At 37.8% G+C, this 18,307-nt stretch overlaps 1 protein-coding gene across 1 annotated transcript in view; it reads left to right on the top strand.

Annotated features, from left to right (window-relative positions):
* Positions 1-18,307, top strand: part of LOC306847769 (multiple epidermal growth factor-like domains protein 9) — a 34,469-nt gene that overhangs the window by 1,633 nt on the left and 14,529 nt on the right. Inside the window, exons 2-3 of the mRNA XM_079381915.1 lie at positions 5,882-6,080; positions 13,217-13,356. Of these exons, the coding sequence (XP_079238041.1) occupies positions 5,882-6,080; positions 13,217-13,356 (339 nt within the window). The remainder of the gene's footprint in view (positions 1-5,881; positions 6,081-13,216; positions 13,357-18,307) is intronic.

Raw genomic sequence — 18,307 nt, 5'->3', positions numbered from 1 at the left:
AAATCCCCAAGATAACAAAACCAACAATTATCACCAGTGCACTGACAAAGGGGTCATTGACCCCAGTGATTTTGCACTGCATAGGTTTAGATCTTTGCACACATTTATCTTGAAAAAACACCAAACATATTTCCAAAACAGAAACAAGCAGCATGTACAGATGTTTAACCCTTCTCTGCCATGCCATTATGATTTGACATTCCACAGCCATTGTTCCTGATGCTGAGGTTATAATCGGGAGACAATGTTCAGAAAAGCATGGACTGTGTCTAAGCCTGCCTTTATTAGGACACAGGAAGTGTTAGGGGAGCCCTTTAGATAACAGCCTTAGGGCCAGAGAAAGTGGGCTAGAAATCAGGAATAGACATGGAAATAAACTTGCATTTAGATTGATATTCTTCAGTATAATACAGGCATCTCATAAAATAAGTGTCTATAATGTCCAGAAGGCCTTTTTATTGTCAAGAGACCAGGGTTGGGCAAATTCAGAATTTAAGAATGGACTATCTTTGCATTCATGAGTTGGAATTTTTGGTTGGAATCAGCCGCATCCATTTGCAAACTGAGTGTTGCACTGGAATTTAAATGAGATGGCATTGAGTGTTAGACTTGTGCAATTCTTGAATGTCAATATATATATATATATTATATATATATATACACAGTATATATAGGTTTTACTGATTTTGTTATTTGATTCGGCTATTTTTATTAATAGTTTTAATAATTCTTCTTTGCATTAATTTATTATGTAATTTCTTATTATCTAATGGAAATACTCCATACAGTATGTTATATGATAACATGGGTAATTCATATAGAAAAATTCAATAATTATTGAAAACTATAATAATGTTAGTTTATCTTTATTTTTTATGTTTAATTAAAAATGTATTTTCAATTTATTCCATATTAATTTGACTTTCTTAGAATTACAATTCAGTTTGTTACATAAATTTAAATTCAAGAATTAATGTGAAATTTTTACAATTCTGAATGGTGTACAACCCTAGAAATGACATCTGTTTACATGTTTCTTTTGACTAATTCAGGTGCATTTGCAATAGTCAGAGCTTTCCTCTTATGTATAAGACTTTAGCTAGAGGGGTATCTGACTGCACATCTCAAATATTGTAATGGAAAAGATAAATCCTTTATGATTTTAGAGGTGAGCGACTTTGACCTAGATTATAACAGCAGTGCATTAGATGGCCCAGTGAACTCTCTTTACCCCCTGCATTCAAGTCTCTATGAGTGCCGTTTCCACTGGAGCTAATGGACAGAAGAATATGTTTGTCTGAAAGATGTGTCTACAGACTCACTCTTTCACACTGAGACACCTTTGTCAAGTTATTTCTTTTGTTGTCTGACACTCAGTGTCCGTCTTGTCTTTTACCTTCATATCCAACACTGAACAACCTCTAATATACAGTGGCACCCTACTTCAAAATGAACAAATCATTTAGTTCCTGTGTTTATTTGCTGACAGTTCATTATCACATCACGCCTGAGGTCAACGAAGCCACATCACATCAAAGGTTCATCCTCTCATCTGGTTCAATTGTAATCGCTCTGTCATACTTAATATTTTCATAATTTTGTCATAAAGCGATGAGTCTGGTCGGCAGCCTCATTTACATGGATGTATGTATAATCTGTCAGGCTGGGATGTGTAAGCTTCTTATCCGCGCCCTCCACAGCCCCCCTCAGGAGCAGAAGGTGTTTACGAACACACTCCACAGCTCCGTGTGGTAGAAGGTGTCTATCTCTGCATACAAATGATGTTTTTCCCTTTCGGCAGGTGCCCCTTTGGGTGACCTAGTGCAGTAAATCTGGTCAAATGGGTTCTTGGGGAGGAAGGCATGAGAGATTCACAGAAAGCCGTCTGGCTCTTAATGGAGTTCATTGCTCTGAATCTTCAGTCATATGCATTAAACTGCACGTTGAACATGCCATTGTTAATGTTATTTGTAACATTATGTTGGCTGTGTTTGTTATAGAGGTGACTGAGTGCATTGATTATTCGGTTGTTATATTTACACTATCAGTCAAAAGTCTGCACTGTAAAAAAAAATCCATCTCGCTGGCTTAAAAAAAACGGCAGCTGTAGTTTTAACTTAAATTTACAGTTAAATACCGTAATTTCATTAACTGATATAATGTTAATACACCAACTTACTGAAGTACTGAAATCTGTTTTATACCTTTGTAATACACTGATAACCACTAAATGCAGGTGGTGTTGAGAAAGTCACATGATGAACCAATGCCCATCAGAAGCAGCTTTTAAATAATAACATATATAGAAGGTGCAGTGTCATTCACACAAGCACTAAACACCATCATGGTGAGACTCATTAAACTGAAATATGCAATAAATATTAATTTAACAATATTAGATGTAACTTACCTTTATTTATATAGCGCTTTTAACAATACATATTGTGTCAATGCACTTAACAGTATCAAACTGGAGGATATAGTGTCAGTAATGTATAATAATAAGATTAAACGCTCAATTTTCAGTTAAAGGCATTTCATTGAATTCAGAGATGTCATTGTCTAGATCAGTTTAGTTAAATAGTATCTGTGAAATCAAATTGACGATAATCGCTAGAAATCAAGTGTCCCCAACTGAGCAAGCCAGAGGCGACAGCGGCAAGGAACCAAAACTCCCTCTGTGACAGAATGGAGAAAAAAACCTTGGGAGAAACCAGGCTCAGTCAGGGGGCCAGTTTTAATAAACATAAATGATAAGAAAAAACTACGAAGAAACATAATTATTTCAAAGAAAAACATCAAATTCAAACAAAATTTTAAATGCAACGCAGGGAATTCTTGGAACGTCAGTATACGCTTTTTCTTTGTGAATTTTACAGGAACTTACCGTTAACCATTTAACAGGTTTTTACTGTAGGCTTTTTACCGTTACAATCACGGTCATTTTTTACAATGTGGGTTTGGTGAGATTAGGCCAAGGCTGCATTTATTTGATCAGAAATACAGTAAAGTTATGAAATATTATGAAAGTGTTTTCTATTTGAATATATTTAAAAATATAATTTATTCCAGTGTATTTACTCCAGCATATTTTTTGTAGAAACGATGCAACATATTTTTTAAAAATTTTTTCGGATGAATACAAAATTCAAAAGAACAGAATTTATTTGCAATAGAAATCTTTTGTAAAATTGTAAGAGTTTTTATTATGATTTTGATCAATTTAATGCATCCTTGCTGAACAAAGGTGACCTGAAACAGTTGTGCTGTTTAATATATATATATATATATATATATATATATATATATATATATATATATATATATATATTATTATTATATACTTTTTTTGTTGTTGTACCATGTACCATGCTACCTTTTTGTTTTCAGGATTCCTGGATAAATAGAAAGTTGAAAAGGACAGCATCAATTTAATACATAAAATAATATGTATTATTTTAAATAATACATTATTTAAAAGAAAATAACATACTGACCCCAAATTTCTGAACAGTACAGTATATACTGCTGGGAGGACATTTTAGCAATGATGCTTCTAAGGGAATTGCAGTGGTTTAATAATAATTATAATATATTATGATCCAAAAAAAAGAAAAGTCTGTCAACATTTACTCATCCCATCTTTATTTTTTTCTTTCTTCTTGGAATCATCACTTGGGTTCATTCCAGTTCCAGAGTTTCAGCTCACTGGATTATCATCAAACAACAGTTTAAATTTCAGTCTGTTCCTCACATAAATCTCCAGAAAACACAAGTTGTATGAATACCTTTTTAATGTTTTTTTTCTTCTTTTTTTTGAAGGCTTTCCATGGAACTAATTGTATATAAAAGATTGACTAAAATTCAGGCTTTGAACGAAGTCAGGCTTTGGAACAACGGTGAATAAATGATGACAGAATTTACATTTTTGGATGAACTCTTCCTTTAACACCTCTCCTGGCTTTGATTTCTGTTCTCTGAACTAAATGACCCACCAAAGGGAATAAGCCGTCCTCTCTAAGGGATAAGAGGTTGCTTCTGGGACATGTGCATAAACAAAGGCTAATGAATAAAAACATGTATTACATGAAAGATGAATTCAAATGCGCTTCTTCAGATTTACATTTTTAGACCACTTTGCTTTTTGAGATCAAACGCATTTGATCATGGGCAGACATAGAGGAGCTGTGGCCTAGCATTTAGCACATGCCGTTCATGTGGGCAATGCAGGTTCAAATCTGGCTCTTTCTACTGTCTCTATCAGTTGTAAGTATATACATATATACAACTGAACAAATACAACTAACTATATTCCATTCTAGATCTAATTGCAGCTGGTCCCCATATCCAGATGTTGCTGGGTCAACGCATTAATTTTGAGCCAAATAATTCAGATGGATTTTTTTAAAATGCAGCAGCTCTGCTGGAAAATCATCTTTGATTTAACCCCAGTTGGTATGGATTTGGAATTACACAAGCTTTAGTTGTACCCCAGCAGCTGGAATTTACCTGATTTGGCTTTAGAGTTTGTGTTTTTCCTCCATGGACCTACATCCTCTCCTGCATATTAAAGATCTGCAGTCTAATATCAACATAACAAGCTATCAGAATCAGGCTGCAGGGAGTCATTTATTACAGCCGGCAGAGATCAGCAAGATGGAGTAGTGTGATGCGTGGCAGACTTGAACTTGAAGGAGAAATTTACTACAGAGCAGCAGTGCTGCATTAACAAGACTTTATGTTTCAACGCTGTACAGGTGACAGTTTTTTTATGGATTTCATCATTAGTATGGGGTATGTGTACCCCGAAGTGCCACTTGGAAAGATTTTGCTTTGTTAAACCTACGTTGTAATAAAATAGTAGCTGTGGTTGCCATAAAGAGCTATTTCAATCTGATCCAACTCTTCTTACATTTAGTTTTGTTGTTGTAATCTAAAATATTTAGGTTGGTTCAAGTGATAATAAATAATATTGTTGACAAAGTTAGGTATAAATAAAGTTTAAAATGAGTTAAGTTAGATGTTATTTCATTTTTTTAGGATAACCTTTTTTCCCCCCAAACCAATCCGACCCCACGAGAAAACAGAACTATTTTATGTTTTTGAAAAATAATGGCTAAATTGTATGAATACACTTTAAAAATGATCATACGTTTAACAGTAAAGACTAAAATGTTATGGTAAAAAACTGTTAATTGTTTAATGCTAAGTCTCCTTACTAGTATATAAGTGGGGTGGTGATGGAGCAGTGGATAAGACACATGCCTTTGGTGTGAGAGACCCGGGTTTGAATCCACTGTGAGACACCAATGTGTCCCTGAGCAAGACACTTAACCCCCTAGTTGCTCCAGAGGCGTGCGACCTCTGACATATATAGCAATTGTAAGTCGCTTTGGATAAAAGCGTCAGCTAAATGTAAGTATATTACTAGTATAGTTAAAAAAAATATATATTATTCAATATTTTTTATATGCTTCTTTTAATGTGCAATGATAGATTTGTAATAGAAATCAAATGTAAGAATTTTCATGTGAATGACATTCATTGCAATATATGTACAAGTTTGTGAACCTGTTTTTTTCCACCAGAGTAATTTTTTGTTATTTTCATGTGTCTTCAATGATGTTAAATTATTAAGTTATGTCAAAATCTGAAAACATTACTGGTTTGATGTTAATTAAGGGAGCTGTACTAAATAGCCTGTGGGGTTTTGTGAGACAAAAAAAAAGAAACGCTGTCTTGAACCATTAAGGTACTAGGGAGAGCAGATATACGGGATGACTTTGTTGGAGTATTATATCAATATTTGATGATCTTAGCATTGCCCCTCTTTACTTGTCAAAAGTTCATAAGCAGACCTTTATGTGTGTTTCCTCTGAAGAGCTGGTGTGTAACTGCAGCGGTGAAGGAGTGTCGGACCTTGATGAGTGTGACCGTGAGACGGGGCAGTGTGACTGTATGCCGGGGTACACTGGGCTGCAGTGTGAAGAGTGTGAGGAAGATCACTTCACCAACGGCACCATCGGCTGCCTGCCCTGCGCATGTGACTCCTTCGGTGCCGACGGCTCCAGCTGTGACAGGTGAGAGGCATTGTGGGAAAATTCAATTCTTATGTGTCTTGCTATAGGAGTTGATTGGACAGTTTACACATTTATAAAAGTAGACAACAAAAACAACAGAAACATTTCTTATTGTTATCATTGTTGAAAACAGTTATGGAAACCGTAATACTTTTTTCTCTAGGATGTTTTTTTGTTATATAGCACCTTAATCACCCCAAAGAACCACTGAAGAACCATACAGGAGCTGAACAGGTTCTATATATGGTAGTGGTGCTATATAGCCCCTCAGTCATGCCAAAAAACCGGTGAAGAACCACTGAAGCACCAAGTGGTTCCCCTATGATTATAAGCCAAATAACCACTTTTAGTGCTATATAGCACCATTTTTTTAGAGTATATAAGTAAACAGATAATCAGGCAGGTTAGCTCAATCTCTCACTCAAAACCTTGAAGACGTATCAGTTTCCCGTTGGCATATTTCTCCAGTGCTTTAATTGTTTAGTGGGTTTACAGTGAGGCATGCTGAGTATTGCCAGTTTGAGCCTAATTAAATGACATTCCCTGCAGGGAGCAGATTGTTGTGATCCTGGCTTTGTTTTAGGACATGGGCGCAAAAGCTTAACCAAAATCAGGATTAAGCCTAAATTTGATTTCTTTATGGATGAGGATGAATGTAGAGTTTTGTTGGCTACAGCTGAGAATATGAAGCAACATCAGTTCTGAACGGCTGTATATCATACGCTTCAGCCTCAGATTATGAAGGTCATATTTTATGATCTGTTATAAACCTTCTCAAAAAGCACCTAGAGAATTCACTCTCATACACAGTCACGCTGGAGAAATAGCTGATGCCTAGCTATAACAAGTCAGTCATTATTCAGATGGACCACTGTATTTTAAATCAGTAATAAAGCTTTGATGATGTGTGATCTTTGAAATGAAGCTTCTAATAATAATTCCCATTATACTGTACTTGGAAGGCTAGAGTTTTGTGTGGGGAAATCACTGGTCTGCTAAAGCCGGTATCCAAATGTGTTCATGCCTCCTTAGGGAAATTATAACAACCAATATGAATCCAGTGCGTATTATGAATTCTTATATTAGCATATCCTAACGGCCGTATCAAAACTGAACTTGCAAAGCTTTTTTTGTTCTTTAATAGAGATTAGCTTCCCATAGTGCACAAGTTAAGGTGCATCTTCATATTTAAAAATGCATTTGTTAACACCAAAATTGTATGGACATTTCCCAGAAAAGAGGATATGATTATTTTAATCTTACAGCAGTGATACTGATATAAGTAGTACATGAGCTAAATCACCTACATCTCTCCATATTTACAATTTTAACATTTGTAAACGAATAATGACATTATCCCTATCCCATTATAAAGTCACTTATAGTATACTATAGCATACTTTTATTTGAATGACTTTTTAGGCACTTTTGCTTTAAATATTAATAAAAAAAAAAATTATTATGGAAATAATATACTTTAAAAGAATATAATTAAGTGTGAACAGAATTAAATGTTTTTGTTTTTTTTGGACATTTAATTACATGTATTTATAGCTATTAAATGTATTACTGTGTAAATTTATATTAAATGGAGTGAACTGAACTTTTTTTTTGACCCACTTAAGTAAACTGTAATATTTTTTGAAATTATAAATTGAACAAAGATATTTTTATAATGTTGCAAGAAAATAGTATTCCAGTCGTTAAAATTGTTAAAAGTTACTTAAAAATTGTATATTTAATTCAGTGTGTTGTTGCTTTGTAATTAATTATGAAAGCAATTTTTGAGTAAACCGAGTACAACTTATTTATTATTTCATGATTATTTCTATTGAAGTATGGTTAAAGTATGGTTTCAAAAGTGAAACGTATAAGTCTGGAATGGGCAAATACAGTACAAAGTCTCAGTCAAGCAGTGCTGCTCAGCCAATCAGATTACAGGACTGAAATATACTGCTCTATAACAGCCCCAAATTAGTCACCAATTAGCATGCATTGTATGACATATCAATAGAGTGTTGTGTGATTTAAGTCAGTGAAGTATGATGCAAGTGAAGGTTTTAGTATCTGCACAGCTTCAGTTGCTTAGAAACCGGATCTTTCATGCATTCTTCCCCCTTTAGGAAAAACATCTAAGTCTTTCACTTTGAAAGCATCAGGCGAGGTTTGGAGCAGCCCAGTTCCATGGTTGTCATGGTTGTGAAGGATGCAGGCAGGAGAATGATGCTGGCATCTCCATGGTAGCAGAGAGAGAGCGAGAGAGCGAGGGAAGGAAGGGGGTCCAGTCGTTGCGTAACACTGACCTAGTTAATATGCAGCTGATCTGCCCCAGGGTCTCTGAAACATAAATGAGCTTTCTGCTACTGCTGCCTACTCAATGCAGTTCATCTCTCTGAAAACACAATCGTACACACACACATACACAACCAATCCAAATGATTAAGGAAGCCCCTGGTGATGGTATTATGATATATTCCCCCGGTTTCACAGACAAGGCTTAAGCCTAGTCCTAGACTAAAGTGTAAGTCTGAGCTGTTTGAACTGAAATAAACTTGCACTGACTGGTCTTAAAATATATCGGTGCCTTTGTTTTGTCTCAAGATGCACACCAGTAATGTTTTTTTCTATGCATGTTTATAAAAATTACTTAAATGTCCTAATTGAACAATGATTTAATCCTGGCTTAGTCTAAGCCCTGTCTGTGAAACCGGGCCATTAAGTGTCAAGCCGGCAGTGTTGGAGTGCTAAAAACTGTCTGTGTTGCCTGATGCTGGTCCATTTTTGCTTTTATTTGATCAAATTATCTTTTAGTGTGTGAATTATAAGGTTACAAATGAAACAAGCACAGTCACTCACGAGTAATTAAATCGTTTGAATTAATTCAGTTTTATTAACTCCTCAATCTCCAATTATTAAATTCAGTTTAATTTTTCATTAATTCACAATGTGATCCTAATTAGACATTACTTTAAATGCCATGTAGGCTATATTATAACTTAAATAAGTATTTTAACTAGTGCTGTGAAACGATTAATCGCGATTAATCGCATCCAAAATAAAAGTTTTTGTTTGCATAATATATGTGTGTGTATTGTCTATATTTATTATGTATATATATATATAAACACACACAAATACAGCATATATTTTGAAAATATTTACGTATTTACATACGTGACATATTTTTCTTAAATACTGTATATACATGCATGTGTGTGTATTCATATATATATATGATAAATATACACAGTACACAGCACTAATTTTAACTTACATAAGTGAAAAATGAAAAAGTGAAAAATAGTAATATTATGAAATATTATTACAATTTAAAATGACTCTTTTCTATATTAATATATTGTATAATTTAATTTATTGCTGTGATAGCAAAGCTGAATTTTCAGCATCATTACTCCAGTCTTCACTGTAACATGATCCTTCAGAAATGATCTGTCAATACCATCATGCCATGCTCACACAGCTGAGATGGTGCTAACGCCCAGTTTATTTCTGGTATTACAGGTATTTTCACTGACATCATGACAACAAATAACCCATATCCTTTGCCAGCCTGGATTTGAATAGCCTGCTTTAAAAAATCATTTTAAATATGTGTTGTAAGCCACATTTACCAGCATTTCCTAATACACAGTGCTGTGTTTCGATCCATACGCTTGGCTTTTTTAATTAGACTAAATTTATTGCTCTGGAATGGGGGTGGATGCATTTAGATAAGCATCTTGATGCTAACAGCTACAAAACGCCACCCTGTTTGGTGTTTACACAAATGCTAAATGTGCCGCCCAAATGAATGGTTCTGTTCAACAGCTGGCTTTAGAGACACACAGACGACGCTCTGTCTGCTAATGAATATCAATGCAAGGGAAGGCCGTCAGACAGGGTGTGATTGATCATTATCTGACCTTGATAATCACTCTGTTTGTGTGTGTGTGATACAGTGTGTGTGTTTGGGAAACAGGCATCTTTATATGCTTTCACTGACTCATCTTTTGAATCCATAGTGTTTTTAGGAAGGGCAGATGTTTGTGTTTTGCATCTGCCACAAGAAGACTTTTCTCTGGTTGCATTAAAGTGTTAACAGGCGGCCTTTTTCCTCTGTTTCTTGATCTCCTTTGCTCTTTCTCTGGAGATTGTGATTGATAGGTCATATATGTCACACCTCACTCTCATTCCCCAGAATGCTCTGGGAGCCGAGCCGTCGCCATGGCAACCTGTCTATTGGCCCGTGCACATCCACATGCTGTATACACGCACACCCACCCACACGCTCTGCCACAGCAAGTGCAAATGTATCTACTAACACCCCACTAATGTTAAAAAGATGTGTGTTAGGTAACAATGCCACGTTTTTTTTTTCTTTTAACATATATCTGTCATGGTGGCAGCTCACATTAGGATGTGTTACACCATTTCTAGTGAATGGGAACTACAGCAACCAACTTGATATAGATTTTAATCAGAGTAAATGCTATATACAAGATATAAGATATGATATATTGCCTTTAAGATATGATATATTCATTAATTCAGTTCGATGACAATTATTCATTATTTTGTTGACAATTACGCACATTTTCCCCATTAAATTTTCATTATTTATTACATAAAATTAGTATAGGAAAAAATTGCATATAAGAATATATGAAAATCATCCTGATAATTTTTTAATTAATGTCAGCATTAAATTAGTACAGCAAATAAGAAATATTCTATATATATTCTGTATATTTTATAGTTAATTATATTATATTATATTTAAATATAAATTATATTTACAATTATATTTAAGCAAAATGTTAACAAAAATATTAATATAATGATATTTTCTTTTTATAATGTACAATAGACTACTGTGAATCAGGCTTAATTGTCATGAAAATAATATAACTATTATAATTATATAGATATTATATTCATATTGATGAATGTGTATATATGTGTCTCTGTGTTGTAAGGTATATTTATGTGCCTTTTTATTTATCTGTTTTAATGTATTATTTATATTGTGTGCGTGTATAGAGAGAGTATACATATTTGAAACATACATTTATTACACAAATTGAAAGATACAGTACAACATATTTCACACACTGTACATCTGTTTCTCACTAGCTCATTTTCACTTGCATCACATTAAATATGTATCTTCTCTGACTAAGATCTAGTCAAAATAGGGTGTAGCACTCTTTGTCTTTTTCCCTCTGTCTGTCTTTCTGGGTTTTTTTTCACTCCCTTGCTTCCTCTAGGCCAGTAATGTATAATTTAAGATGTGTGTCTGTATTTATTCATTCAGATTACAGACTGTGTGAGTGTATGAAGGTGCAGAGCAGGTGTGATTCTTCAGTGCATTGCAGGATGCATCTGTGCGAAACTCAACTGTCACAATTCCCATATGTTACAGTATATCGATAACACGCCTGTAAATGTGGGTGGATGGTGATGATACTGATGATGTTGATCCTGTCACTATTTTAAGGACGATTTATTGGCATTATTTTGACAATTTGCACACATCTTCCCTTTAAATCTCATTACTGTATTATAAAAAAATTATTTAATAAATGAATTATTAAAGTCTGTTTATATTTCATTTATATTTTTTTAAAGCATCAAACTAACTGCCCTTTGGAAAATAAAAATCAGCTGTGATGCTTTGTTTTTTTTTTATCCCCTTTCTCTCCCTCTTTTAAAATCTTCTTCCTTCCTCTCAGATATCCTCTTTCTTTTGTGCTTCATCCGTGGGCTCTTTTATCGCTGCTGTTGTTTTTCTGGGGTCCCCAGCGTTGAGCTGTTGTCAGCATGGCTGAGCGCTTTAAGCTTGTCCCACGGGTGTCATCATACGCCCCTCTCTCATCTATCACTCGCCCCACTCACACACAAGAACCAATCACACAACCCCTGGAAACCCCACCTCACCTCAACTTTCACCCCAGACCTGACGCAACAGCCCTGGGGTGTGAGAGTGCGTGTGTGATTGGGGGATATGGAGGCATGTTTATGTGTTTGGGGAGTCGACTAATGACTGTTTTACAGGAGTGAGGACTAAAGCATCCATTAAATGACATTATAATCAGCAAAATCACTAAATGAAAGAGTGATAAGCATAAGGGGTCATAAGTGGACTTGCTAAGGCAAGCATCTCTGTTGCTATTGCTTAAACACAGTGTTTGGGATTTTATCTTAAAGGTTGTTTCTCTGTGGGTGGAGGAGCCACTGGAAGTATAGTTTGAAATCTGACATCTTTGCTAATGGATGCTAAGTTCTGGCCAATCACATGAGCCGCAATTGCCTTGTGACACTTAAGAAAATGTAAAAATACTGTATAATTAGTGGTTGTGCGATTTTTGGTTCTACATAAATAGACGAACTGTAAGGTGATCATTCTCTGTCAATCTTTTTTTTCATCTGGGTGTCTGATCCCTGTTGACTAAACCAGCATATGCTGGTTAGGTATGTTTTGAAGCATGGCAGCTTGTCTGAGCTGGTTTATGCTGGTTCTAAGCTGGTCCTGAGCAACTAGCTCCTGCTCAGGACCAGCTCATCATAACCAGCTCAGGACCAGCTCAAACCAGTTGCCATGCTTCAAAACATACCTAACCAGCATATGCTGGATTTTTTTCAACAGGGATTTCCTCTGTTGGTTGGTTCTGTGATTACCTACATATGTAACACTTCCAACAGCTTCTAGTTTCAGTAGTCAGACTGCAGTTATTATGGGTTGATATTATGGGTTTACAGGCACATTGAGACTAAACACAGTTATAGTGTGTGTGTGAGAGAGAGAGAAAGAGAGAGATGCAGAGGGATTCCTGGAATCAGGTCTGAAGCAGCAGATGGTTTTCAAATGTGGTCTGGGCCACAGGTCCCTCATGTGTACCCACATGTAGAGATGGTGGAATTAAAAATGAAAGGTCTAGACTGCTTTAAAGTGTGCATGACTGCGTTTTAAACCAAGATTGTTAGCTGTCTAGGGCAAAGCCACGTGTGTGATCAGAGACCACAGGAAATGGATGCACAAAAAGGATGCAAAATTTCCAGGCTGCCAGTGTCATAAATGTTGTCAAGCAGTGACATAGTGTTTTTTCATGTATGTTTTTTGTGTTTCTCTCTTGCAGCTCAGGACTGTGTAAGTGTAAGACAGGTGTGTACGGGCCCAAGTGTGACGACTGCCACCCTGGATTCTTCCACTTCAGCAGCACAGGATGCCAACCGTGTCAATGCAACAACCACTCGACCTACTGCCACCCTCAGTCAGGTCAGTCCAGCACGCTTTCAGTGTCATTTAAAAGGGTCATGACATGAGAAACCAAATTTCCCTTGATCTTTTGATACAGAAGAGGTCTTTGTATGCTTAATACGTCCTGCAAGTTTCATAACTTAAAGTGTCCTCATCATCAATAAAAAAGCATTTAAGTAATAACCCTCAGAAAACGGCTCGTTTTAGATCCTATGGGACAAGGTGACGTCAGCTGGGCACAGTCATTTGCATAAACACTCCCTCCAGAGCGACATGTCGACATAGGCCCCGCCCACTGGCATTAACGGCTTGACATTTGATTACGCTGAATGTGAGTGTCGCGTCGCGTCAAAAACAAATAGAAATTACAATCACTGCCGCTATCTTGTCTACACAGGATACAATATACAGATGCGCGTTTCTTACACAGTCTATGCACTCGAGTCTGTCGTCAATCGGACAAATGGAGTGAAAGAACGTTTGCTTTGACGTGTTTGGTTTAAACAGCTCGTTCACGTCTTTGTACAGATATCAGAAGGATCCCAGCATAAGGAACAAGTGCATAGTTGATTTTTAATAGCACCCCGGATCGTGTCAAAAGATCAGAGCATTTTGTTTTGTAAATGAGGCACAGTGTCATGGAGAGTTCACAAAGAAAAGATGAAGCGGTACTAGATCTAACCTCAGATGCATCAACTGTAAGTAGATGATTTAATAATGTTTTGTCTGGAAATGGACCATTTTATTTTATGTTGTCAAAACATGCAATATTGAGGGGGCGTTGATAGTGTTTCCTACAATAACGTTAGCCAATCATAACAGTGGCCAATTCCTGGGAAGCCTTAAAGGACCCGCCCCTTAAAAACAGGCTGTTTCTGAGAGAGGTTCAAGGTTCAAAATAATTTTTTTTCCACATATTTATTCGTTTATTGTGCAAACACTTTATTAATATTATAAGTAAACCTCAAGGAATATATTAAAACAATAAAAAAATCCATGTCATGACCCCTTTAAAGGGCTGTAAAAACACCTATTTCAGAACTGGTTAGATAACACAACACACCAACTGCTTCTGATCCAGTCAGTTTCACAAATGCACATTGTAATTCACCAATGCACACAACAAAATGATCCAATATAGCATAGATGGGTTTTGTAAGTTGACTGTACATTGCACAAATATATACAGCTATATACTGCACAATTAATCGAATTTCTAATCGCAATTACAATGACGAATGTCACAATTACGTAACTTAATCGTTCAAAGCAGCAATTAATCATTCATGTTACTCCGTGTGCTTAAGATGTTTTCTATGTTTACATGTTATCTTAAGGGTTTTTGCATTGTTTTAATTTTAGTTTTAGTATAGCATTATAAAATTATAATTATAAAATTATAATTTTTATTTAAAGAAGAAACCAATCCAATGTATAGTTCACATGTGAGGCTTAATATAGAAGTTTTTCAGTTAGAGTGTTTTCAGCTTGTTTATTTTCATTTAAAAATATGGCATGCAGTTGCTGCAAACAATGGTATAAACGTCATTCAATGCAAATTGTGATGATCGTAATTAATAATCGCAATTACAGTTTCAAGGGAATAATCGACAATCATGATTTTTGTCATAATCGTGCAGCCCTAAGTTGAATGCATTTGTACTCTGCAGTATATATGAGCACAAATGCATATATATACAAACTATATATGAGCACACTGTTGCATTCTTAACAACTTTTAGAACTGTTATTTTGCTGTGTTTATTCAAGCTGTGTGATCAGTTATATCAAGAAATTCTAAAGACCGGTTACACGTATGGATGGATCATGGCATATATGATGGGCTATATATGAGGAATTTATGCCACTCTTACAAATGAATGGATGCTTATCTAACATTGTCTGCTAACACTGTGCAAAAGAATAACAAAAAACAAACAAACAAACAAACAACAACAAAAACATCTCTCTGCTAAATTATAATAATATCTCCATATTGAATATTGAGCAACTTATACAACTTCAACAGGAATTATATCCATAAAATCATCCACCTTGAAAAGAATTGGACTGATCTGGTTCTTGTTTTCAGTTCTCTGCAGATGAACATTGTCTATTTTTCAGTCAAGCTATAATTTCTCTTTAGAAGACTGGGAATAACAAATATACTGTCACGTTTTAGTTATGTCTTCAGTTGACCCAGTTTCCCTGATGAGTTAATTAGCCCCTCACCTGTTCCTGTTGTCGTTTGATTATGTTTTGCATTTAAGCCTGTGTTCACCCTTGCCATTTTGTCTGCTATTGTTTGATGTTACACCTTACGTTTCAACAAGTAAAGATCATTGTTTTCTATACCTGCCTGTCTCGTTCGCATTCCTGGGAGCAATACCGTAACAGAATAGCAGACCGAAACAGTTTTTTTTAGCGGCGTTTTTCTTTTTGCTCATTTTTGTTTCTTTTTCCTCTCCCTTCCGGTATGGATCCCGCCGTCCTACTCCTTTGCCTGGAGCAGAAGGACCGTTCGCTGGTGGAACACACCATGGACTACATCAACCTGGCGCGCCTTACACACTTTGAAGACCGCTCGCTCTGTGTGTTCTACATCGCCAACCTGAGCGAGCAGTGTAAGGCACGCCTACCAGCGAACGGTCCCAAGGAGAATTTCGCCGCTTGCGTGGAGTGGGTGCTGGAGAATAATGATCGGTTTATCTTCGGTGACCCTGCTGAGGACAGCTCCAGCCCCACTCCCGACCCAGAGCCCAGTCAGCCCTCACCATCTCGCTGCACGGAGGTTTCGCCAGAGCCCACCGCAGTCGCAGAGCCCGAGCCGGCCGCGCGGAGAGAGCCGACACCACGGAGAGTGACAGAGCCACTCATCGCCCCGGAGACCGAACTCGACGCGACTGACCAGGTGTGTGAGCCGGCAACATCGTGCGTCGTGGGAGTCTTAGTGGAGATTGAGGGAATGGATAAATTCCCAGCCCACACATTTACCACTGAGGGTGAGCAACCACTGGCTTCTGGAGACCTTTTTGAGGAACTGTTGGGCATCTTTGAAGAGGATCTGATTGACTGGTTTGGGGAGGCATTACCCAGCCCGGTATCTCCTGTGTCTCCGCTGGTTCCGTCCAGCCTGGAATCTCCTGTGTCTCCGCTGGTTCCGTCCAGCCTGGAATCTCCTGTGTCTCCGCTGGTTCCGTCCAGCTCAAATCCTCCCGTGTTCCCTCCCAGCCTCCCTCTCCCGCCTCCTCAATACCAGTCAGCCAGCCCATCAGTCCCTCCTCAGCCACATCTGGAAGACCCCTCAGCTCACCCTCAGCACGCCATGCCTGGTGGATCGGTTGAGCTTCGGGTCTCCCTGCAATCTGCCACCTCGGGGTTGGAGGATCCCCAGTCTTCACCTCCAGCCTGCGAGACCCGGACTCCACCTCGGCCCTCCGATCCATCGGCTCCACCTTGGCTCGTGGCTCCCTCATCTCCACCGTGGCCCCTCACTCCACCAGCTCCGCCGGGCTCCCTCGTCCCTCCGGCTCCGCCTTGGTCAGTCGTCCACCTGCCTACTCCACGGAATTCCACTCCTCCAGCTCCGCTTCGTCCCTCCATTCCTCTGGCTCCGTCGGGTTCCTCCCTCCCTCCGGCTCCACCGTTGTCCTCTGTCACTCCGGCTCCACCGCGTCACTCGGGATCCCCGCCTCCGCCTCACTCGCCCGAGCCGCCGGCTCCGCCGTGGCCCTCCGGCCCATCAGTGTCACCCTGGCTCTGCGGCTGCTCGGCTCCATCCTGGGCTCCTTCTCCACCGGCGTCATCTCCGGCAGTCGGTCCCCTGGTGTCGGTGGTCCCATCACCACCATGGCTCCTCCCGCCATCGACTCCGCCGTGGGCCGCCATCCTGGCTGGCCTCTGGACTGCCATCTGGCTTCTCCTGCTCCGGGCTCCTCCCTGGCTCCTCCCACCCTCCACTCCCCCTTGGACTCATTTTTTGGACTGTTTTTCTTTTTTCCCCTTTAACATTGCCCGGCTCCCTCCTACTCCATGCCCGCCTCCTGAACCCCCACACTCCCTCCTCTGGTTGTCTACATTTTTTCGGTGCGAGGACGCACCGTTCCGGGAGGGGGCGAACTGTCACGTTTTAGTTATGTCTTCAGTTGACCCAGTTTCCCTGATGAGTTAATTAGCCCCTCACCTGTTCCTGTTGTCGTTTGATTATGTTTTGCATTTAAGCCTGTGTTCACCCTTGCCATTTTGTCTGCTATTGTTTGATGTTACACCTTACGTTTCAACAAGTAAAGATCATTGTTTTCTATACCTGCCTGTCTCGTTCGCATTCCTGGGAGCAATACCGTAACATATACAAGCAGACTTCACATTAATACTTCATATCGCCATAAAGCATAATATGAACAAAAAATCAAACCAGAAAGAAAGAAAAAAAAACCTTAACAAATGCTCCGAAAACATAACATTCTCCTGAATATTGATTGTTTCTCAATATCAAGGTATAATTAACATTACAAAAAAGTATAATTAACAAAATAACATTTATACTTGTGAAACTGCATGTGACTTTAATGTAATATAATATAATATCATATATATATATTTGTAGTACAAAAACAAACTACTTAACAGTAAAAAAAAATTAACTATTTTTACAAATTAATATAAAAGTCATACAAGAATATGAAGAATATATTGGAATGACATGAATAAATACAAATGTTCTTTTTTGGGTGAACTGTTCCTTTAAAATGATATCTCCAGATTTGAGATTGACTCACCTAGAGCGATTCATCAGAACATCCTCCACACTTCCCTCTCTTTTTCTCACTTCCTCCCTGTATCCTAGGCAACCTGGACTTAATTAACCTCAATTTGAATCAGGACCAAAAACCCTATCAACATCATGCTCATGCTGGTGTGTGTGTGTGTTAATTTGTTAAGCAAATCTGCTGACATCTGAGAAGTGTAG

This window comes from Barbus barbus, assembly GCF_936440315.1.
Source record: "Barbus barbus genome assembly, chromosome: 28".
Classification (NCBI taxonomy): Eukaryota; Metazoa; Chordata; class Actinopteri; order Cypriniformes; family Cyprinidae; genus Barbus; species Barbus barbus.
Note: the sequence above shows the minus strand (reverse complement) of the source record. Positions and strands in the feature narration are given on the sequence as shown.